The 25,170-nt window shown below is 38.6% G+C and overlaps 1 protein-coding gene across 4 annotated transcripts in view; it reads right to left on the bottom strand.

Annotated features, from left to right (window-relative positions):
• LOC130908563 (NEDD4-like E3 ubiquitin-protein ligase WWP1) overlaps nucleotides 1-25,170 on the bottom strand; it is a 56,582-nt gene that overhangs the window by 24,419 nt on the left and 6,993 nt on the right. For 3 of the 4 annotated variants that reach the window (XR_009061615.1, XM_057824116.1, XM_057824117.1), the window contains exons 3-19: nucleotides 24,761-24,852; nucleotides 21,637-21,775; nucleotides 20,861-20,985; nucleotides 20,553-20,705; nucleotides 18,104-18,170; nucleotides 13,410-13,591; nucleotides 12,670-13,030; nucleotides 12,488-12,583; nucleotides 10,298-10,472; nucleotides 9,612-9,666; nucleotides 9,245-9,329; nucleotides 5,184-5,312; nucleotides 5,004-5,076; nucleotides 4,862-4,933; nucleotides 3,437-3,525; nucleotides 3,163-3,322; nucleotides 1,127-1,260 (exon numbers count right to left, since the gene is read on the bottom strand). Coding sequence is in view for 3 of the 4 variants with exons in the window: in XM_057824116.1 (XP_057680099.1) it covers nucleotides 1,127-1,260; nucleotides 3,163-3,322; nucleotides 3,437-3,525; nucleotides 4,862-4,933; nucleotides 5,004-5,076; nucleotides 5,184-5,312; nucleotides 9,245-9,329; nucleotides 9,612-9,666; nucleotides 10,298-10,472; nucleotides 12,488-12,583; nucleotides 12,670-13,030; nucleotides 13,410-13,591; nucleotides 18,104-18,170; nucleotides 20,553-20,705; nucleotides 20,861-20,985; nucleotides 21,637-21,775; nucleotides 24,761-24,830 (2,165 nt within the window). In the remaining variant the exon portion in view is untranslated. Of the gene's footprint in view, nucleotides 1-1,126; nucleotides 1,261-3,162; nucleotides 3,323-3,436; nucleotides 3,526-4,861; nucleotides 4,934-5,003; nucleotides 5,077-5,183; nucleotides 5,313-9,244; nucleotides 9,330-9,611; nucleotides 9,667-10,297; nucleotides 10,473-12,487; nucleotides 12,584-12,669; nucleotides 13,031-13,409; nucleotides 13,592-18,103; nucleotides 18,171-20,552; nucleotides 20,706-20,860; nucleotides 20,986-21,636; nucleotides 21,776-24,760; nucleotides 24,907-25,170 lie in introns of all 4 variants that reach the window. The other variant, XM_057824118.1, reaches the window with a different exon arrangement.

Genomic DNA, 25,170 nt, shown 5'->3' with positions numbered 1-25,170 from the left:
CATTAGTGTGAATTGTGCTTTTAAAGTGGGACTCAGAGTTGAATGAGAGGCTTGGATGACCAGCGGCGAGAGATTGTTTACCAAAACTGGCCAGTGGCAGACTTTTGCACAAGTTTGCCAGTGGATCCTGACAGCAGTGCGAAAAAAATCCACCATCACCAACGGGTTTCGAAAAGCCGGTCTGCTGCGTGACAGAGGACGGCACAAGCTCAGGAGGCAATTTGCCTCACTATGAGATACATTGAAAGTGACAACGAAAGAAAGACTGAGAAGGTGCGTGGCAAAGTATATCTGAGCCCATTCATAGCAGACACTGAGGGTGAAGACTTCCATGGTTTTATTCCACAGGAGGAAGAAGAAGATGGCTGACAAAGACTTTAGTGTTTCTAATAACCAGTCCTGTTAGTGCTTTACTGCAGTCTTGCTGCGATGTAACTGCCGTGTTGCTGGCGCTGTTTGGAAAGAAAAGTTCAATTTAAAATTTTGAAAACTGTATTTTTTTGTAAATATCTCATGTAGTAACATAAAATATGAACAGATCTAACTATTCAAACGAATCACGTTGTGGCCAAAGACTAAACAGTACAGTGCGTCAGGGTGATTGATTTGAGGGATGGGGAGTCCCTTTCGTTCTCACCAAACAATCAGAAGTTAAAAAAAAAACTATTTGCTATCACTCTGCCCAGCTTGCCTAAACAGCCTGTTCCCTGCTGAGCTGCTGGATTACAAATGTTGCCGTAGATACTACAATTATAGATATGCAATGGTAAGTTTTAATAACTATATCCTGAAAACAGCCAACACAATTGATTGCATGGGTCATCTGTGATTCTCATGCGTGCATATGTTGTTTTTATTGGCATGCTAGCAAGCACCATTGAGTCGTGCTGGCTTAGCCTCGGCAGAGCCCTGCAACTAACAAATGAGAAAATGCATGAAATTTGTTGAAACCAACTCCACTGACTAATCAAACCCTCACTAACTAAGGAAAACATTCTGAACTTCCCCTTTAATGTCTCAATACTTATGCATTATTTTCATTTTTTAAGGGTAGTACAAACCCATTCGCCATCATTGTCTTTGTTACTTGGGCAACAGATAATATTGATTCCGTGAAAATATTCACCTTATCCATATAAGTGAGTTATAGAACTCAGGGTCGATGGACTCTAAATCTTTGAGGATGAGCTTCTTATTGAGCATACGTTTGTAGAAAGGCAGGGAGAAGCCCGTGTCGATGAACTTTCCATGAAAAAGTGCCTAAGGGCAGAGAAAATATAATATCATTTTCAGATTGTATTAGTCACACCTGCCTAGTTTGTCTAAGGGCGAAGCAAAGAGCCAGAGCTTACATGAATGTATATCATCTATCAAATGAAATCTCAAAATATGGATGCATTTTCACACTAGGCAGTTAAACTGAGCAGATTGTTAAGTAACAGCATGAGGTAACTATATCTATACTTATATAATGTGTGTGTGTGTGTTCGTTCCCTATGGACTCCGAAACGGCTGGGCAGATATTTAAAGAAATTTCACACATTTGTACTTCATTTTTCTGGGACTGTTCATCGATGGGTTGGATTTCTTTAGGCCTCCATTTAGTTTGGAAAATGGATTCAAAACTCCAAAAATTAGCATAGAAAATCCTTGACTGTGGCGGCAACAGCATCATCTTTTGGGCAAAAGACGCGTCTCTTGCAATTGCAATGTCACAGTTGGCTTTCAAACTTTACAGTTTCATGTATAAATTTAAATGTACTCGACAACAGGACGCTGGGTTTATTTATTTTTTCTTTTTTTACAATTTTTCAGAATATCAGTTAGGGATTCATTTTGGCTGGATGTTCATACTGTAGTGAGTGTTATTTATTATGTGTTATGCCCGCAATGGTTCATGGGTAGTTGTGGCAACCATGATTGATACTGGTTGTGATTGTATGGTGTTTTCTGTTTACTAAAAGCGCTGTCCCTTAGGGTAGTGCGGTGTATCAAGAGCATTTAGTGTGAAACATAAAAACTCTCTCTCATTCTTCTCCACGTCGCTCGCACACAGTGTACACAGTGATGGTAAAGCGATTGCGCGTTAACCCATTTATGATGTCCTTTGACTTTTACTACATTACAGTTGAACCTCTGAGGAAAGTATTTTTTAACTGGCATTCGTTTGTATTGTATTCACATTACACAAACCCGAGAAGCACCCGTGCCATACTGCTAGTGAATAATAAATGTGAATAAACAGTACTCTAGGCAACAACCCACTTAAATACGGAAACACTGTTCAAAAAAGAAAAATATCAGGGAAATTTCCAATTTTTGGGGGTTTAACTCTTTTCAATTGTTTTATATTATGAAAATGCTACACAGGTGTACATTGATATCTCATTCGCAAGCAATGGTCCACAACTGTGGGAGTATTTTTTTTAAAAGAATAGCGTGCATTATAAAAATGATTGTTGGAAAGTCTAGATTTTCCAACAGCTTTGTTGAGGTAAACTGTAGTCCTTCTATGTCGATCACTGACAACAAACGTGTATGAACCTCAGCAAGAATAGCAAGCAGCACGTTTTATTTAACAATAAACTATACTTGTTGCAATTTAACCCCAACACCAATCCCAGCTCAAAATGTTTAGAAAACGTAACATAAATCTGAAAATATTAAAGCTTCTTTTGTACAACAGTGTATTATTTTAAATTGGCGAGATATTGTGCTCCAAAAACATAAAAATATATTGCTTATACTACCTGACCATTTCACACAAATACACAAGTTCTGTATTGGAATTGGTGTCCTTATATCCTTAGAAAAACTATGGCTGCCAAAAACAACTATTTATGCCTGCTGATAGAATGTTAATCACATTTGATTTATTCCCCGGAAAAGAAATAACTAACCATGCAATGTTTAGAATTCTAGTATAAAGCTTATTAAATCCAAGTGGACTATTTCCAACTTCCAAGCAGTCTCAAAAACAGGGGTACATTCATAACAAATCGCTGCATTATTGTCTGACTTGGAAAGAAACATGGCACCATTTGCACAACAGTATAATATATTTTGAACAACACAAGTAAATATGCAAAGTATAAAAACATCTGCTAATTCTGTGGTCTAACATATAAATATTGGAGTGAGAGGAGCTTTTTGAGAGCATACCATTGCAATAAATCTGCCGATAAAGCAGAAATATGAGAGGTGGTCAGGGTTGATAGCAGAAGCCGGGTTGATCTGCAGGCAATAGTTGCTCTTGCCAGCGTACTCAAATAGACAGTACATTGGGTTCAGCACCTCATGCGACAACAAGAAGAACCACTCCCTTAAGAACCAGACGAGGGAAAACAAATTCAGTTAGGGAAGAGAGACAAAAATAACCGAGGACACAAATTTCAGCAATGTTGCTTTGCAATTTAATATCATTTTAATAAATTACCGAGCTAAGCCTCCATAATCGAGACCCTCTTCGCCTCTAAAGATGACGTAAAGTCTCCGCCTTAAGTCGTAAGGTTTCAAGGCCATAATCTAAAACGCACACAAAAACAATATTACACATGAACAAGTAGCACTAGTATACAGTGCCCTCCATAATTATTGGCACCCCTGTTTAAGATGTGTTTTTTAGCTTCTAATATTTTTTTTAATTCAAATAATATCGGACCTTAATGGAAAAACAGAGAAAAATCCAACCTTCAATACAAGTGCATTTATTCAGTGGGGGAAAAAAATCCCACATAAAGAAATAATTATTTGACATCAAATAATGTGTGTCACAATTATTAGCACCCCTAGTGTTAATACGTTGTACAACCCCTTTTTGCCAACAAAACAAGGTGAGATGGCCATGGGAGGAGCTTGATTTTGTGTCTGGTGAACCATTTCTGTGTAGATTTGGCCCTATGTTTAGGGTCATTGTCTTGCTGAAAGACCCAGTGACGACCCATCTTCAGCTTTCGGGCAGAGGGCAACAGATTTTGATTCAAAATGTCCTGGTATTTCAAAGCATTCATGATGCCATATACCCTAACAAGGTTCCCAGGGCCTTTGGAAGTGAAACAGCCCTACAGCATCACTGACCCACCCCCATACTTCACAGTGGGTATGAGATGCTTTTCAGCATACGCATCTTTCGTGGCACGCCAGACCCACTTAGAGTGTTTGTTGCCAAAGCACACGGTCATAGTTGAAGCCTGGGACCATGTGCTTTGGTCAGATGGGACCAAGATTGAGCTTTTTGGCAACAAACACTCTAAGTGGGTCTGGCGTGCCACGAAAGATGTGCATGCTGAAAAGCACCTCATACCCACTGTGAAGTATGGGGGTGGGTCAGTGATGCTGTGGGGCTGTTTCTCTTCCAAAGGCCCTGGGAACCTTGTTAGGGTGCATGGCATCATGAATGCTTTGAAATACCAGGACATTTTGAATCAAAATCTGTTGCCCTCTGCCCGAAAGCTGAAGATGGGTCGTCACTGGGTCTTTCAGCAAGACAATGACCCTAAAAATATGGCCAAATCTACACAGAAATTGTTCACCAGACACAAAACCAAGCTCCTCCCATGGCCATCTCAGTCCCCAAACCTTGTTTTGTTGGCAAAAGGAGGTTGTACAAAGTATTAACACCAGGGGCGCTAATAATTGTGACACACATTTTTTTAAGTCAAATAATTATTTCTTTATGTGGGATTTTTGCCCCACTGAATAAATGCACTTGTATTGAAGGTTGGATTTCTCTCTCTTTTCCAGTAAGATACCATATTATTTGAATAAAAAAAAATTATTAGAAGCTAAAAAACACATGTTAACCAGGGGTGCCAATAATTATGGAGGGCACTGTAGGCTGAGTAGATAACAATCTATTTACCTGCTGGAATGAGTCTTCAAACAAGGTCTGTCTAGAAACGGTGATCTTCACATGGCTAGGGAGGGCATTTGACTAGGCACAAAGATAACGCAATGTAGTATTAAAAAGGTGAGTTGCAAAATAAAGCATAAGCAACACATACCTGGCACAGGTACCGAAAATGGGCAAGTTTCCACCGGAAGCTGCGCTCATATGCAATCTGTGGACCTTTGGTGCTGAACACAAGTCAAAAAGTCAAGTTCAGGAGCAGATTCTACTTTTTCATAGATTGAACATGTCTACATTTACTGCATCAATTAGGTCGGTCCTGAAAAAATCTTACACAGAGGACTTTCCAGTGCGGGGGTCGCTAAATGTCGTCGTTCTGGTGTTATGATCCACAAAGTATCGAACACCTTCCCTCGTGTAGCGGATTTCCCAACCCTCGGGTAGAGGGTCCTCATTCTGTAGCCTGAAACACATCACATGTTTTTTTGGGGGGTAGAAGTTGAATGTGCATCAATATATGTTTTGGCATGAACTCAATCCCCGATGAGTAACAACATGGGAAAAATCTTTGGCTCGGTTATATTGTTTCAGATGTGATATTCTATTGTGACTTAGTATTAAGTAGAAGTGGGAATCTTGGGGCACCTAATAATTTGATTACGATTCAGAGGCTACGATTCAATTATGAATCGATTATTGATGCACCACAAGGCTATTAGCGGCTTTTAATATAATTTCCCTTCTGTCTACTTTGGACATGTGAAACTCTTAAAACTGTTTCATCATTTAAAGATAGATTCAAGTCAAGATTTTGACGATTTAGGAGTATTTTCGATAAAAAGTTAATTAGTTCGCAACAACACCCTTTCAGAAAAGTCTACTGCTTTAAGATGGCGGCTGTTTACTAACGCTGGCGAGTCTGTCATTTCGCATTTAGTTCTTTATACATGTGATATCTACAGTAGCATTATGTGGGCGTAGTTTGTAGCGGCTGTCGGCCGGAGTCAGGTATTATTGTTTTTTATCTTGCTGCATGAGTTGAGCCAGAGCAGTGAGTTGAGCATGATGTTTACTTTCGGTCCGTTCCTCATGGCATTCCGAAGACCGCGATGACTGTGTTTTAGTTCCGCTTTACTTGGGATTTTTCATTAATCGGAATTTGGGTGTTTGTGAATCTTTCTCAAATCTTCCACGGCTGAATAATCTAAGACTCGGAATCTTTGCACACGTGTAGTGGTTAGTACTAAAGATGCACGATAATATCGGTTACCGATATTTATCGGCCGATAATGGCAATTATGAAGTCACACCGATAATCCAGATTTTTAAAAATGCAACCAATAATGCAATCCGATAATTATATACGTGATTTAGCCTCCTAATGTGTGCAATAGACGCAGTTTTATCCAATCCTGCGCCTGCGCCTCAACCTCTCTTAAAGGCATTTTTGTGCAATTTAGTATTTACTTTGTAAATATTATTAATCAAATAATACAAATTGTCTAGATGTTGGAATTTACTACTTGTTAACATTTGATGTGGAAAACGTAGCAATAAATTCTATTTTTGCACAGTAACATTTGCTCCTATGTATAATTTAAAATTGTATATATATCTTTTGATAGAATTATTGGCTTGACATTATCGGTTATCGGCTGGAAGGAGGAGGAAATTATTGGTTATCGGTATCGGTTGAAAAATGCATTATCGTGCATCACTAGTTAGTACATTGTCTTTTTTCCATTGGCCTCAATGGCGCAATGCTAACGTTTTACAAGGTTTAATATAAAAAAGTTTCCTTATTTTGTTTGTTTGAACTTTAATTTTATGGTGTGTTGATGACCAATAAACATCTGTGAAAGGAACTGGAGTCTCATATGCAATCAACACGCACATGTGCCGAGCGCACGCAGCACACGCAAACTTACGAACGCAAGCGGCGATAAATTGCAGCCCGGAATATTGCTGCCCTCATTTTTATTTATCGTGCGATTAATTGACTTATTGCATATCATGACAAGCTTATACGTATGATAATTTACAGTACTTGACTAGGTGGAAGATGGCTGACTTTGTATGACTGTGTAATGCTAATATTGACGTTCAGAGATTCTTATTGGCAAAACAAATGTTCATTGCCAGACATACCGTATTTTTTAAGTCACAGTTTTTTTTTTTCAGTTTTGGTAGGGGTGCGACTCATAGTCTGGAGTGACTTATGTGTGAAATTATTAAAACATTATTATGTAAATTCACATCTTATGTTCACACTAAACCGCAACAGGGTGCTCAAGGCCTGTGTTTTAACCAGTGTTGTTAATAACGGCGTTATTTTTTTCAGTAGTGGGTAATCTAATTAATTACTTTTCTCATCTTACCGTTACTGAGGACGGAAAGGCATGCGTTACTATGCGTTACTATATTGGTTGAAAAGTCTGAGGGAGACGGACTCACCGAGACACAGAGCAGAGCAGGAGCGGAGAGGAGGCAAGAAAGTTGTGACGCCGAGCAAACGCGATGCTAGGTAGCTCCAATAATACAGGTTGTAGCCGATAGCCGACAAACTACGCCAGCATGTTATGGTAGATATGGTAGACATGGTAGATAACACATGTACTGTATATAGATATAACTAGATGCAAAATGACAGACATGGCACTAAATGCGTTAGTAGACAGCCGCCATCTTAAAGCAGTAGGCTTTTTAGGAGCGCTCTGTTGTAGAGAACCTTCCTAGCGAACCTAAGTAACTTTTTATCTAAAATACGTCTAAATCGGCAAAATCTTGACTTGAATCTATCTTTAAATGATGAAACGGTTTTAAAACTTTCATATGTCAAAAGTAGAGAGAAGGGAACTAATGCAATAATGGGAGCAATTTTAACAACTTTTAACAGTTGATTCAGGGTAAAGGGTTAAATTAGGGTAAAGAATTGGGCTCGGGCCAATTGTACCAAAAACCTCCACAAAAAACTTAGTGTGGCCAATGTTTTTTTTTTTTTTTTTTTTTTTTTTTTGAGGGAAAAAAAAAAAGTAATTATCACCAATTACTTTGCCAAGTAACTAATTACTCTTACATTCAGGTAATTGAGTTACTAACGCAATTACTTTTTGGGAGAAGTAATTTGTAACTATAATTAATTACTTTTTTTCAGTAAGATTAACAACACTGATTTTAACATTGGCGATAACTTATGAAAACAAACTAAAACAACTGAGAAGGTCTGAACAAAATGGCACGAAAAGAAAATAATTTTCTGCAGATTACAAACTACTAGTAGTGAAATATGCAGCTGAAAATGGTAGTCTAGCAGCAGAAAGAAAGTTTGGAGTTTGCGAGAAACTTTGAAGTGACTGGCAAAATGCGGAGGTTACTCTTACTAAAATGAAGAAAACAAAAAAGCTAATTGCTAATGGAGTGACACCGATGGTTTGGTAAATTTGTTAGCATGTTCTTTATTAATAGCTATGCTACATTAACATACCAGGTACATTCTCATTCGTTGTTTATGGGTCATGTAACGTTAGCATAACCTACACTTATCCTGCTGTTCTCCATTGTATTTTGATTTTAAAGTTGACATGTCTGTTCTTTGTGTTGTATTTTATTAAATAATGTGACTCCTGTATGTTTTTTCCTCTTCATTGTGCATTTTTTGCTTGGTGCAACTTATCCTCAGAAGCGACTTAAGCCCCTCTCACACATGCCTGAACTCTGGTTAATTCCCGGGATTTAACCGGGTTGCCTTTATAGGTGAAAGCAATTTCCCAGGTCAACTGACACAGAGATGATGCAGACAATAACTGGGTGGTGTCCTAGTATAATGTCCGGGACTAACGCGGCATGTGTGAAAGCAGTCGTTGAATTCCCAGGTCACAGCACGAAGGCTGATGACGTAAATATCAGGGTGGGCCGATTGTCAGTCTTCTATCTTTGCAGTAAGACGAAAACATCGCAATTAACAACATGGGAAACTGAAAATAGCACAATTTAACTGGAAATTTAACGAAATTTAATTGTTATTGGACCGTAGAGCCGATGAAGAGACAGTCCGTTGTCTATCTTTGGAAATATGTGGTTATCTTATTGCCGATTCCAACCAAAAATGATGTAATGTCCGGGTTTTAAAATCGTGCCAGCGGTCCTCCCCGCACAGAGACTATAGAGTCGCCAACACGGGATGAATCAGAAACCCTTTTCAGAAATACAACTTGAGTTATTCCTGGGACATCTCCCCATGTCTGAAAGCCATGACACGCGTAAATCCCGCGTCATCTTACATGGGAATTTACCGGGATATAAGTCTGAAAGGGGCTTTATAGTCCAAAAAAATAATTTCTTAACAATTCATTAAATCAGGAATTTCACAAATACAAACATTAGGTCTTAGCTCACCCTTGAGTTCGGGGGTCTTCCCACTGCGTTGTCTTTGTGTTGTGGTTAACGAAGTACACTCTATCATTGGAATCCACGCGCCTCTCTGGAGATGTTCAAACATAACAGAAAAAGACAATATCACCATGAAACAAGATACACTAATGCATCTTGGTTTAGAAAAAACAATTTATCAAAAAAGAAGACACAAATAATAGATGAAACTGCCAGTGATTTGGGGAGTAAAAATTGCGTTTGGCAGGAAATCACTTGACGATACCTTCAGAATGTGCGCTGTAAAACTACTACCCACTCCATCAATAAAAGCCTCAAACTGTCAACAAAGGAAATAAATCCAGCAACCAAGTGAAAAAGATTGTGAACTCACCCCAACCAGGAGGAAGTGGGCCAAGTGGATCATTCTCAGCAGACATCATGGATGCCTGGAAACATGTAATGTAGATCCATGTCCATTTATTAACCTCGAATCTGCTAAAATAATATCCAAAAAATATAGTGCAAAGAAGAAAACAACAAAGAAGGAGCTACATTCTAAGGCGTTACTGTTATGAAAACCAATGTGACTGGCAACTTCTCAAAACTACCTCCCTTTGGCAATTTTTTTGATTAGTTTTAAAAAATAATCTTTATCAGGGAAGATGACATCATTAGAGGGTTTAAAGACTTAGAAAAGTAATTTTGTAAAGCCATCCTGTGAGCAACCAAAGGTTTTGATTCAGAAACTTGGGACTACAATAGCTTTATGTACAAAAGCATTATTTGACTTTAGATTTCTTTAATAAAGGCAAATGGAATTCCAATTTTGGCGGAACAATAAGATGGCATAGGGCTCAAATCTCATATGCCAACTTTAGTCCATTTAATTTCATCCACCCCCTCAGTTATCCTCGTAATTTTTGTTTTTAAGCAATTGGTTTTAGAAAAGTCTTGCTCTTCGACATTGCTATGTTAATGGCTCAACAAACATGGCCTTTTTTGGGGATTTCTGAAAAGTTATGATTTTGGCAAATCAGTGTTTCTTTTAGGCGCCAGCGTTACGCAAGAAATTCTTACAGAGTAGAGGTATCTCTGGTTAAACTGGTGCATAGCTCCCTGCAGCTGGCTGCGCTGACTCTGCCACTGCTCAAAATTCCGGACAGACTCCATTGTGGGACGCTGCCATGTGGTAGTGCGGGTGTTATGGTCCACGTAGTAGATCCTGCCCCGGTCATCTACTCGGCGCTCCCATCTAGGCAAAAAACAAAGACATGGATGCAAGTTTGTTAGTTCCTCATTCAAAACATATTTATATATTAATTAAACAATGAAAAATTCTACAATATACTTGTTTGAATCAGACTCACACGATAGCCAAGATACAGTGGGGCAAATAAGTATTTAGTCAACCACTAACTGTGCAAGTTCTCCCACTTGAAAATATTAGAGAGGCCTGTAATTGTCAACATGGGTAAACCTCAACCATGAGAGACAGAATGTGGAAAAAAAAAACTGAAAATCACGTTGTTTGATTTTTAAAGAATTTATTTGCAAATCATGGTGGAAAAGAAGTATTTGGTCGATACCAAAAGTTAATCTCAATACTTTGTTATGTACCCTTTGTTGGCAATAACGGAGGCCAAATGTTTTCGTTAACTCACAAACTTTTCACACACTGTTATTTTGCCCCATTCATCCATGCAGATCTCCTCTAGAGCAGTGATGTTTTGGGGCTGTCGTTGGGCAACACGACTTTCAACTCCCTCCACAGATTTTCTATGGGGTTGAGATCTGGAGACTGGCTAGGCCAATCCAGGACCTTGAAATGCTTCTTACGAAGCCACTCCTTTGTTGCCCTGGCTGTGTGTTTGGGATCATTGTCATGCTGAAAGACCCAGCCACGTCTCATCTTCAATGCCCTTGCTGATGGAAGGAGATTTTCACTCAAAATACATGGCCCCATTCATTCTTTCCTTCACACAGATCAGTCGTCCTGGTCCCTTTGCAGAAAAACAGCCCCAAAGCATGATGTTTCCACCCCCATGAAAACAAAGTATATTGGTTAAAAGAAGTCTCATTTCTAAAGACATAGTGTTTCCAGAAAATGTGGAATTCATTCCACCTGTGTAAATTTTATTGTATTGTTGAGAGGAATAAGTAATGCCTTTAAAATGGTTAATGTTTTTGCACTCTCTTGTAAAACTTCACAGTGGGTTTGAGGTGCTGTCTACACGGCAACAAGCTGTTTGGGAGGCATGCACGGAGAAAACCTTTCCTCACTCACAATCATACATGCAAACGTCTGGAGTTCGCCAAGCGGTATTGGGGCTTCAACTGGGACCGTGTGCTTTGGTCAGATGAGTTTTTTGTCAACAAACACTCTAAGTGGGTCTGGCGTGCCACGAAAGATGCGCATGCTGAAAAGCACCTCATAACAATGTGAAGTATGTGGGTGGGTCAGTGATGCTGTGGGGCTGTTTCGCTTCCAAAGGCCCTGGGAACCTTGTTAGGGCGCACGGCATCATGAATGCTTTGAAATACCAGGACATTTTAAATCAAAATCTGTTGCCCTCTGCCCGAAAGCTGAAGATGGGTCGTCACTGGGTCTTTCAGCAAGACAATGGCCCTAAACATATGGCCAAATCTACACAGAAATGGTTCACCAGACACAAAATCAAGCTCCTCTCATGGCCATCTCAGTCCCCAGACCTCAACCCCATTGAAAACCTGTGGGGTGAGCTGAAGAGGAGAGTACAGAGGAAAGGACCCAGGTCTTTGGATGATTTAGAGAGATTCTGCAAAGAGGAATGGCTAAAGATCCCCCTTTCTGTCTTTTCCTATCTTGTGAAACATTATAGGAGAAGATTAGGTGCTGTTTTGTTGGCAAAAGGGGGTTGTGCAAAGTATTAACACCAGGGGTGCCAATAATTGTGACACACATTATTTGATGTCAAATAATTATTTCTTTATGTGGGATTTTTTCCCCACTGAATAAATGCACTTGTATTGAAGGTTGGATTTTTCTCTTTTTTCCATTAAGGTCCCATATTATTTAGGAAAAAAAATTATTAGAAGCTAAAAAACACATAATTATTATAAATCCAATAATTATGGAGGGCACTGTACTTCTAATATGAATGAGAGAGCCTGTGACAGCCACATGACCTGGAATTTGCTGCAATTAAATATTTAAGAATTCCGTTTGACTGGCAGATACACAATTGAAGTGTGCTAAGAATGGACAATAGAAAAAAATATTAAGTTCACCCAGGTGGCAGTGGCTGTGGTCTTTCCCATGTTGTAGTTCTGGTGTTGTGATCTACATAATAAGTTCTTCCGTGTGGGTCTTTTCGCTGTTCCCATCTATGAGACACGTCAATGTAATTAATTATTATAAAGTGATAATTAGAACACAGTAGAAGTTTTAAATGAAATACTGCTTTATTTACCCAGGTGGAAGAGGATCCGGGGCCCCAGCTGCAGGAGCCTGCTGTCTCGGTTTGGCCCCATCTGTAGTTCCTGTTGCAGCGCTACTACTGCTCCCACTGTCAGCTGACACGTTTGTCTCCCCCGCTGCTGGGGACGAGGACACTGATGATGTGGACGCCGTGATAGCAGTGGCACCCTGTGTTGAGGAAGTGCACGTGGAGGAGGCAGCAGTAGGAGTGGCATCAGCGGCAACAGCACCATCATTCGGCTTAGCAGCAGAAGACAAATTTGAGGCCTGTGCAGGCGGCGGCTGAGATGTGCCATTAGGGGCTGAATCGGAATCTGGCAGAAGGGCATCTGGAGTACTGTCCTCCCGGTCTTCTGCTTGAGGAAACATATCGCTTTGTTATCAGAAGACGACTGACTGCATTATCGCAGGTCTCCCCATTCACTTCTGCCTAGCAGTAATAAATATTGAAGACACACCCAGAGAAAGCAGTTCACACATTGCATCCAAATTGGTCTATTACAAAACTATTTTTCTGAGAAGATAAAGACTGATTTTTAAAGCCATGCAAATATCTACTGAGCTAAAGAGCAAACAAAGCCTACAACAATTTTATATATGAATTACTTACACATGAGACACCAGAGGATGCAATAAGCATAAAATGGTGTCACTGATGGGTGTGCTACTCAATTAACACGTATAGAAGAATTGTTCAGATTCTGTAAAGTGCAAAGCAGAGCTTATACTCACGGATCCTACTCTCCGTATCACTATCAGAGGGTCGGTGGCTTGGTGTGGAGTTGGGTGTAACATCACCATTGATGATGTAACCTAGGGCCGGGCTACAGGAAGTCGAAGGCACCTGACTATTGACTCCGTTAGAGGCTGAACAGGACCCTGAACCCAGGCCCATGTCTGTCCCATTCACTGTGCTATGGGTAGAAGGATAAAAACCTTGTAAAGTGAGGACACAAAACAAAACCCTTACACATTTAAAAATTAACAAAATTGTAAGGTGGATAATGAAAATCAATTGATAATAAGTTGAGAAGACGTAAATTCATTGTTTTTTGCTCAAAGATCTACTTTTCAAAGAGACAACCTCCAGCGTTCCACCTTGGGGCGGTGTCAAAAAAAGAAAATTAGATAGTTAATTATGTTGTGTGAGCAACTTGTTCACACAACGAACCGACTGTGCTTTGAAAAAAATTTTTTTTTTTTTTGATGCTGCGAGCTACCCATTCTAGCATTGCGATCGACTGGTCGAGCCTGATCGATGTAATGGGCCCCCCTGACGTAAATAATGCATTTAACAAACAACTTCAATGTTTTTTGTGTTGTAAAAAAGACAATATAGTGCTGGGGTGGTAGAAAGAGGTCACGACAGGTGGGTGGTTTTGTGTTAGAAAAAAGACAATATAGTGCTGGGATGGTAGAATGAGGTCATGGCAGGTGGGTGGTGGTGTGACCGCACCCAGGACCAGGCCTCTAAGAGGCCCGGATTGTGAGCGTAAAGTGGGCGTGGTTTTACGAAGAGCGGGTCAAACAGAAAGGTAAGCTGTAATATTAGTATAGTATAGTATATTAGTTTAAGTGTTGAAATATCTCTGCCAGCTGCTTAAATAATGTGCAAATAATTGTCCACTAGCATCCCCCACCCCAGCCCCTGTTGGACGGTCCACTTGGGGTGTCCCATTTATGCTCATCGCACCCAGGCCCTGTTCACATTTGTTCAATTACTGGGTCACGGGTAACTAATTTGCAGACCTGACAGAACTGCTTTTGTGTCGTAAGTAAATTTGGTACGTTTATTTGGAGCAAACGTTAAAAAAAAAACAAGAATGAATATGTGTGTGTGTATGTATATATATAAACATTTATATCTGTATTAGGGGTGTCAAACGATTAAAATTTTTAATCGAGTTAATTACAGCTTAAAAATTAATCACAATTCAAACTATCTACAAAATATGCCATATTTTTCTGTAAATTACTGTTGGAATGGAAAGATAAGACACAAGACGGATATATACATTCAACATACGGTACATAAGTACTGTGTTTGTTTATTATAACAATAAATCAACAAGATGGCAATACCATTATTAACATTCTGTTAAAGCGATCCATGGATAGAAAGACTTGTAGTTCTTAAAAGATAAATGTTAGTACAAGTTATATAAATTTTATATTAAAACCCCTCTTAATGTTTTCGTTTTAATAAAATTTGTAAAAATTTTCAATCAAAAAATAAACTAGTAGCCCACCATTGTTGATGCCAATAATTACTTACACAATGCTCATGGGTGCTGAAGCCTATAAAATCAGTCGCACCCAAGCGCCAGCAGAGGGTGACAAAACTCAGAAAAACACAACAAGTACACATATCACTGTGCTGTCATTTTAATGTTTGAGCAGGGCATGTGCGTTAATTGGGTCAAATATTTTAACGTGATTAATTGAAAAAATTAATTACCGCCCGTTAATGCGATAATTTTAACAGCCCTAATCTATATATATTTCTTTAAACACAGACTTAACCTAAAATAATTTTAGGAACACGCAAAGATAAAAATGATGTGTCATTTTAACAGTATGAAGATTTTAAAAGTATATTCTTAAAAAGCAGGCATGAAAATGGGTCAGGGGTTAAAAAGGGGAGAAGGGTGTGGAGGAAATATGTTCCGGTACACTGTACAACTAGGGCTGTCCCAAACAACTAATTTTCTCCCGATTAGTCAGCCAAGTATTTTTACGATTAGTCGACTAATAATCCCCCCCCCCCTCTTTTTTTTTCTGGAAGTTTTTGATGACGATTATTAATTCACAAAAACATTTTGGAACACTTAAATTCTTTATTAAAGTACAAATGAACACGTAAATAACAACAACAAATCACAGATAAACAATGAGTTCAAATGCTTATAGTAGAGCAGGGCGGTAAACCGAAAATTTACCGTCACCGAAATTCTTAACGATGACCGACGTAATTTTGACCATGTCGGTAAATTCGGTAAATTAATAAAACAAGAAAATAGTCTTTTCATCCCGCTTTGATTCTGTGTTGTTCGTCTATGTTCATTCCCCTTTAAGAAAGCAGTGAATGTGCTTACGTAGGGAGTCACGTGATCATCAGGAAGCCAATCAAACAAAAGCCCGGTAAGCTAACGCTAGCAGCTAACGCTACAAGCAAAACGTGATGAAGTGTGGCTTAAGGGAGGTTCACCAAACTTTCAACCGACATTTAGTAGACTCTTGGTGGCATCCAGACGCGCTTTCACCCGCTGTCCTCCTTTGTTCTCACGATTTCCGGAGATGGTGCTTTCAGTGCTTTCTACTGGTAGCCAGGCTAACGCTAGCTAGCGGCTAACGCTACAAATGAACGTTATGGAGCCGGATAGAGGCTCTAACCTTGTCGAAACGGCTGAACTTAATGAGTGGATTGGGCACGGACTGCATCTAGCAATTACTATGTGGCGTTATTTTGTATCTGTCTGTGTGTGTGATTCCTCTGATAGCTTTTGTGATGGTAAAGAATTCTGCATAAAGTACAATCCAACGGCGAAACTTATAATGACCGAGAAATGGCCCCAGCTATTTTTATTGTGCGTGCATTTATGAAAAAATGCACTGGGGGGAAAAAACCCTTAAACCATAAAGTAAACACTTGTATTTAATAATTATATCACAGCAGCCATTAACAATAAGTTGTCTTTTTGAAGTGTACTGTTCAAGCTGCAAGTCATTTGTGTTACAGTGACATGTTTGCACAGGCATATTGATTTTGACAATGTACATTGTTCAAGTCATACACGCTGTTATAAATGTTCATACTTGAATTCTTATTGCTTACAATACATTTTTATTAGGGCTGTCAAACGATTAAAATTTTTAATCGAGTTAATTACAGCTTAAAAATTAATCGTAATTAATCGCAATTCAAACCATCTATATAATATGCCATATTTTTCTCTAAATTATTGTTGGAATGGAAAGATAAGACGCAAGATGGATATATATTTTCAACATGCGGTACATAAGGACTGTATTTGTTTATTATAACAATAAATCAGTTCTAAATCAGTTATAGAAATTTTATATTAAAACCCCTCTTAATGTTTTCGTTTTAATAAAATTTGTTAAATTTTCAATCAAAAAATAAACTAGTAGCCCGCCATTGTTGATGGCAATAATTACTTACACTATAAAATCAGTCGCACCCAAACGCCAGCAGAGGGCAGAAAAACTCCGCAAAACACAATTAACAGGTGGGCCTTTCACTCCAGTGACATTTAAATATGTCTGAGCTGGGCAAGTGCGTTAATTGCGTCAAATATTTTAACGTGATTAATTAAAAAAAAAAATTAACGCCAGTTAACGCGATAATTTTGACAGCCCTAATTTTTATAAATTTAATGTTTAGACTGCATGTACAATTGTTAAATACAGTATATCAAATTGAATGCTGGTAAATAAATCAACAAGAAATAGTTAATCTGTATTTCATGCATTGATTGATTTTCAAATTATACAACAGTCCGCTTGGGCGAATTTATCGTCATTTATCGTTATCGAGATAAATCTGCTCAATTTATCGTGATACATGTTTAAGGCCATATCGCCCAGCCCTAGCTTATAGCATTAACTAGTGCAAAAGAATGGCATGTAAACGGATTCAGAACACTGAATTTGCCTTTCCAACATGATTCAAAACAATTCCTAAAATGATTATCTAGCATTAATATTATAGTATACTACTATATATAATAGTATAATAATTATTCGTATGCAATAATATTTTTCATAAAGGGTGTCATTTTAGAGCTGTTCTTAGTGTAGAATCTCAATTCTGAAGTATGTGGGAGTTAAAGGAACTGGAGTCTTATGTGCCATCAGCACGTATGCACAAATGTTTGCACGCACGCGCGTGGTGGTAAAACGCAGCAATTACCGCCCTCATTTTTATTTACTGTGCGATAAATGGACTCACTGCATATCGCGACAGGCTTAGCAACGTTAATAAAACGTCGTTAGTTAGTTAGTTAGATGGACTTATGACCTGCCAGCTTGTATTTGTCTCCTGTCGACTTCCAAAATTACAACTGGGTGACGGCTCTTTAGGTGTTCATTCACGGCCAATGTGCAGCCAATCTTGGCATTGAAGAGAAAGGACCACAGTGTACCCTCTTTTGTTTCGTTGAAATAAGCCAATGTTTTGGCCACTTCGGTGCACTTTTTTGGCTTTGTGCCGCATTCCCCGCTTGAATACCAAGCGTCTGACATTAAAAAAAACTCCTGACCCCCCCACAACCCCCTTAAAAATATTTTCCTCAGATCTACACAATTCACGTAGGTCACCCTTTTTGACTTCAAAACGGCAAATTTCACCGTAAGGTGAGAGATTTTCATGCTTGAAAAAGTTAACTAAAAAGACAATATTTTACCTGTTGGGAGCCCTTGAGGAAGAGGATTCTCCATTTTCATGGATGGCGTCACCATTCTGCTGGACTTCTGGTAAAGATGATGCTTTCATGTAAATTTGTAGGTCATGTGTGCAAATGGTGACCTCAAAGAATAATCAGACTGCTTATACAGTAGGGCAAATAAGTATTTAGTCAACCACTAATTGTGCAAGTTCTCCCACTTGAAAATATTAGAGAGATCTGGAATTGTCAACAAAGGTAAACCATGAGAGGCAGAATGTGGAAAAAAAAAACAGAAAATCACATTGTTTGATTTTTAAAGAATTTATTTGCAAATCATGGTGGAAAAGAAGTATTTGGTCAATACGAAAAGTTCATGTCAATACCTTGTTATGTACCCTTTGTTGGCAATAACGGAGGCCAAACGTTTTCTGTAACTCTTCACAAGCTTTTCACACACTGTTGCTGGTATTTTGGCCCATTCATCCACGCAGATCCCCTCTAGAGTAGTGATGTTTTGGGGTTGTCGTTGGGCAACATGGACTTTCAACTCCCTCCACAGATTTTCTATGAGGTTGAGATCTGGAGACTGGCTAGGCCACTCCGGGACCTTGAAATGCTTCTTACGAAGCCACTCCTTTGTTGCCCTGAATGTGCGTTTGGGATCTTTGTCATGCTGAAAGACCCAGCCACGTCTCATCTTCAATGCCCTTGCTGATGGAAGGAGATTTTCACTCAAAATCTCTTGATACATGGCCCCATTCATTCTTTCCTTTACACAGATCAGTCGTCTTGGTCCCTTTGCAGAAAAACAGCCCCAAAGGATGATGTTTCCACCCCCATGCATTGTGGCGCATTGTGTTACTGATAGTAGCCTCAGTTACTGTGGTCCCAGCTCTCTGTAGGTCATTCAAGAGGTACCCCCGTGTGGTTCTGGGATTCTTGCTCACTGTTCTTATTATCATTTTGACGCCACGGAGTGAGATCTTGCATGGAGCCCCAGATTGAGGGAGATTATAGGTGGTCTTGTATGTCTTCCATTTTCTAATAATTGCTCCCACAGTTGATTTCTTTACACCAAGCGTTTTACCTATTGCAGATTCAGTCTTCCCAGCTTGGTGCAGGTGTACAATTTTGTCTCTGGTGTCCTTTGACAGCTCTTTGGTCTTGGCCATAGTGCAGTTTGGAGTGTGACTGACTGAAGTTGTGGACAGATGTCGTTTATACCAATAATGAGTTAAAACAGGTGCCATTAATACAGGTAACGAGTGGAGCCTCGTTAGGCCTCTTTGACAGCAAAAAATCTATCTTGTTTGTAGGTGACCAAATACTTTTTTTCCACTCTAATTTGGAAATCAATTCTTTAACTTATTCACTCCCAGCCATTTTCACCAGAGCAAGGCCCTTCACTCCCGGCCGTTTTTCTGGATTTTGACTGATTTTGCAAGGCTCACAAAAAAATCTGTTCTATTGCTATATAAACATGGAACCCACCAAAAGAAAGATTAGACTCTCTTCTTTCAGCAGAAAAAAAAGTAAAGTTCTTATCTTTTTCCATTCGTTAGAAATCAGCATTGGAAAATTTTCTAATTTCTGATGAAAAAACAGAGAAAATGATTTCAAACATAACTTTGACTTTAAAACAGCTATTTTTTGCATTAGTTACATCCCAAACATCTGAATAATGTTTTCCTTTTACAAAATATCACAATGAACAAGACAAATAGAGCTTTTGATAGCAAAGTAACACTTTGTTTACACATGACTACTGAGAGATGACGCCTGTTGTCACCGAGATGACGACTGTTGTTGCCGAGATGACGCAGTTGTCGCCGCGTCTGCTGTGTAAACTTTTCCCTCATCGTTGTCTGTCTCACAAAGATTGATTATTTTTTAATCTCTGCGGGGTCTGCTTGGAGGGTCTGCTTGGCGACAATGAAGCATTTAAAAATACAACGTATTTATACGTTTCTGGGAGCAAATGAGTTAAAAATCAAACTGTGATTTTCTGTTTTTTTTTCCCACATTGTCTCTCATGGTTGAGGTTTACCCATGTTGACAATTACAGGCCTCTCTAATGTTTTCAAGTAGCAGAACTTGCACAAGTGGTGGTTGACTAAATACTTATTTGCCCCACTGTATGTGACCAGTTTTATTAGAACTGGTAAAACAACGAACATGTGAGTGTAGTTTTGTCTTATTGTGAAGTGTGCTTTCCACCAAGGCGGCAATGGGTTGAAACACGGCAGTCTAAATCGCTTTTTATCACCATCCTAATGAATGTGACAAGAAAAATATTTATAGGCTACAGTATATCCTCCTTCAAAGTTTATTTTTTCCCCCACTTTCCCAAATTATTTCAATTGGCTCTTCTTTAGTTGGATCTGTCAAACAACTCATGAAACAGTCTACTTGATTGAATACCATTTAACTTGGGGATTAGATAAAGAAGAGAAAAAGCCAATCTTACTGGTGCCGTTTGCTGCATTTCCATTAGTTAATGGTGCTAGTCCTTCCTCGTCACTGACAGTAAGGCCATCCAGATAGACTGTCAGCTCTCCTGTAGGCACCAGAACACCCTTCTGTTCCACACTCAGCTTCAGGACCTCTTTCACATTCTCCACTGTGGAGCCAAGAAAATCAATCAGTAAAAATACATAAAGATGGAACTGGTTCTTATATTGTGAAAACAAAATATAAGTAGTGACCTTACAACAGTAGTATTTGCAACAACAACATAACATCAGCAAGTGTTTGATGTATCAATTTTAATCATACATTTGCTTTCATGCTGCTCCAAGGCTTCTATCAGGTCCAGTGAGGCTTTGCCCAGCAAAGCATCTGCTTTCAGGGTGTGGTGACTCCATACTTTGAAGTCCACCTGGCTGCGCGGTGTTACATTCCTAATGGTTCAGAAATACATTAGATGTACAGCTACGCTAATGCTGGGCTCACACCCAAAAACAATGAAAAGACTCTTGGAAAACTATAATCTCATACCTGCTCATAACAAACACAAGATAACGAGTTTTCTAACAAAACAGCCCAAAATATTGATAAAAATGTGATTGTTTGCAAAGTTTTTTTGTCCCTCATCTATCGGTTGTTTGCTGTCTCACGCGATTCTATCAGACATTCTTAATATTGTCATTAGGCCAAGACTAGGAAAAAGCTGACTTAAAATGTCAGCGATTACCCTTTCACACTAAACGATCCAGAAGACTAGAGTGCGCCGAAACTCCATAATGACTCAAATTTCTCTCGACTTTCAGCTTTTAGTCTGAGAGGGTGAAAATCTTTAGGCATGAGCCCTGCATTAGACAGAGAACCTTTATCCTCTAAGGGACTGACAAGATTCCACTAAGAGTATGAAGGCATAGAGGTTGATATAGGTCTGCATGTGGCTCAAACCCTTTTTATCAAAGTGACACAAAATGTTGTAATAACCTATAACAAGACAAGGGTATAAAATATTGGATAAAAAGAGAAATTTACTATCTAATGACTAGCACATGTAAAACTTCAGTAACATAGAAGAAAAATCTGCCTCTTACAAAGTAAGCCTTTCATCCCATTTCGGACTAGATGAGCTGTGGGACTTCGCTGTGCGGCGCGACTCCCCTTCTGCTGTCACCTCCACGTAAATGGCAACTCCAAATAAGCTTTTCTTCCTCTTGATTTTGGCACAGGAAACTATTTGAGGACACACAGGCAGAAGCAGGTAGACTTATTAAGGGAAACACAGATACAGTATACTCATGTCAGACATCAGCTACTCTGTTAAACAGAATATGGCGGAAAACACAGACAAGGCTGAAAAAGCAGTTTCTGCTCTTACATGCCTCTTTAAAATACTGTATTTTAAGCAAAAAAAACTATTGTTTGATAGACCAACATGTCTATATGCTGTTATATAGCAATTTCATGGCGCATTAAGCCCCGGAACTATTTTGAATTTGTCCGTTTTACCCTAGAGACCCCCATTTACAGACACCGTGCAACTGCTTTTGTTTCAACCCAGCCGTAAAAAGAGGGTAAGTAATTATAATTAATTGAAATATATATAATTTTTAGATTAGAATCATTAATTGATGTCTAATATTAAGTTAGAAAAAATAAAAACTTTTAAAAATTATTTACTCGCATATTTTAAACTTTTAAACAAATTATGTCACAATGAAAAAAATAGTGCCTGTAAATAAGTCATGGATATCTACCTCATAATGTCGCAGTTTCCCCAATATTCTAGATGATAATCTAGCCAAACAAAGAAAAATTAAACAAAAAAACCATTTAAGAGGGTAAATATATGAAAAAGAAAATCTCGACCACCCCTTGATGTCTGCGATTTCTTGTTATATTATATTGTTTCACCCATAAAATCCCCCAAAAATCCGGCTGTGGGCATTCACGGCTCTGTCTTGACATTCTGTGATACATGCTACATGGAGTTTTTGGATCGAAAAGAGGTAAGCATGCGATAATATCTCATTAAAATCACGGTGTCTTTAATTATGCTCTCTCATGCGCTCACCTCCAGTTAGGGTTTTGCTATTTAATTTTTTTTTTTTTTTTAAATGCCCTCCTGTTCAAAAATTTTCTTCCCCCAGAGAATTGAGATGTTAAGCTTTCTAATGATGTATCACACATGCATATCGGACAGTTTTGAAATTTGGCCAAATTAGGATCTCAGAGCGGAACTTCAAGTCACTTGAGTGTTTTCCGCCATATATAAATAAAATAATGGTGTTATATTTGTATAGCGCTTTTGGATTCATGCATCACATTGATTTCAAAGTACTTTCATAGCCAATATCAGATAAAAAGATTCAAATCGAATGTACGTGATTAAAATAGGAATTGAGAAAAATCAAACTTAGGTGACGAATGTTTCAATGTAGATTGAGGATGAATGGACGGACGGACGGATAGATATACTACATATGGACAGATATAGATATGGATGGACGATATAGATGGATTGACGATATGGATGGACGATATGGATGGATTGACGATATGGACATGGATGGACGATATGAATATGGATGGAAGATATAGACGGATGGACAATATGGATATGGATGGATGGACGGACGGACGGACGGACGGATGGACGGACGGATATAGATGGATTGATGATATGGACATGGATGGACAATATAAATGGATTGACGATATGGACATGGACATGGACATGGACAGACAGACAGACAGACAGACAGACAGACGGACATATAGATATGGACAGATATAGATGTGGACGAATAGATATAGATATGCATGGATGGATAGAGATAGACAGATATAGATATGGATGGATGGATAGAGACAGACAGACAGGTAGACATAGATATGGACGATATAGATGGACGATATGGATGGACGGACGGGATGGATGGACGGGATGGACGGGATGGACGGGATGGATGGATGGATGGAGTAAAGATAACTTTAAGATAAAGAACTTATTTGTCATTCTGGTATGCACATGTGAATACAGAACAAAATGTATTTGCATTTGACCTGCACAGCATTAAAAATAAAATAATAAAAGTCCAATAAAAATATGAATAAAGTAATCAAATGCGAAGTAAAAAAATTGTAAATTGGAATACTGTACAACAGTGCAAGAATACGTCATGTGCGGTTTATAGACGCAAGTCAATTTTCGGGAATTGTGCTGCTTGTTTTCCAAGAAATTGACTAGTCTTAACTGATCCAGCTTCAAAGTATTCTCATTAATCCCCTCAACAACAGCATAGCAGATTCATCTTGTATCCACACATCACACATTTATCATAAGACGTAATGGTTAGCCAAGCATCGTGAGCCAAGGCACACTAATAATCATCACAATTTTACACACATTTCCGGATCATTTCAATCTAATTAATCCAAGTGTCGATAAATACGCCATTCATATTCAACCCTAGAGAAGAACAGACAAACCACTAATGTGCAAAAGCAACAATAATGGTGCAAACCCATTTACCCTCCTTCCTACCAAACAAAGAAAAAATATTGGATGTCTCTAAAAGACTATACAGTGGTTTGAAATGTATCAAGACGTATTTTTGCTTGGAAAGCAGTCGATAACCATCAAGGATAAATTTAAACGAAATAAAAGAACGTCATGACTAAAGTACTGAACAAGCTTAGGTTGAAACGCTCATTTTCATTCCTTTTCTGATGGCATCATATGCTCATCTGACTGCGCAAGGCTGTAAAACCACAAAAAAACACGTCGGTAAAACAGTCATGCACTGTTCAAAGGCTACATACAGCACGGATAAGTCGACTTTTATTAACAAATCACTATCTGCAGTGAAACCTGATAAAACTGCCTTAAAGGTTATTAGAGATACCATCGTATTTCATAGTGACTTTCACAACATATCAGTCTGAACAATGAGCAACTTTGGGAGAATGAATTGTCAAACATTATTTCAACTACAGATTTTATTAAACTTGGATTCATGTTGATTGTTGTGATATGATTGTTAACATTAGATTTAGAGAAAAGAAAACACGCCAAAAGCCTTATGTCAGCAGTACAGGAATTCATATGACAAGTTGTACTGTGCGGTGTAATACAGTTAGGCAGCCATGTACTGTATGTTAACCCCACTTGATGTGATAACGATAGAGCATATCCAGTACATAATTTAGACTCACCAACTGCATGGAGTTCGGATGTTCCTCTGTAGTTATGGCTCGATTCTGCTCTAAGTGAGGCTGTGGCCATGTCCTACACCACAGTGGGAAACCTCAAACCAATACACAAGCTTAGCACACATCCCATGGACGATTACATGAATACACTGTAAATAAATGATTAAAGGGTTTTCATTATTTGTATTTACCTTCTTCGAAATACTTATCCTAGATCTCTTTATAATATACTCCTAAATGTCATATTTATTTAAACGGCTTTGTACACATTGTGTACTACATGCTATATTGGTGTAACAATTAATAGATCTGGAATGATATATTGATTTGATAAGCACAACTGAATCAAAATCAATCAAAACAGACTAATGTGTCATCAACTATTATTGTATTAGTCGTATATATTAGTCAAT

The sequence above is a fragment of the Corythoichthys intestinalis genome, chromosome 20 (assembly GCF_030265065.1).
Source record: "Corythoichthys intestinalis isolate RoL2023-P3 chromosome 20, ASM3026506v1, whole genome shotgun sequence".
Classification (NCBI taxonomy): Eukaryota; Metazoa; Chordata; class Actinopteri; order Syngnathiformes; family Syngnathidae; genus Corythoichthys; species Corythoichthys intestinalis.
This window is presented reverse-complemented; position numbering and strand designations above follow the sequence as displayed.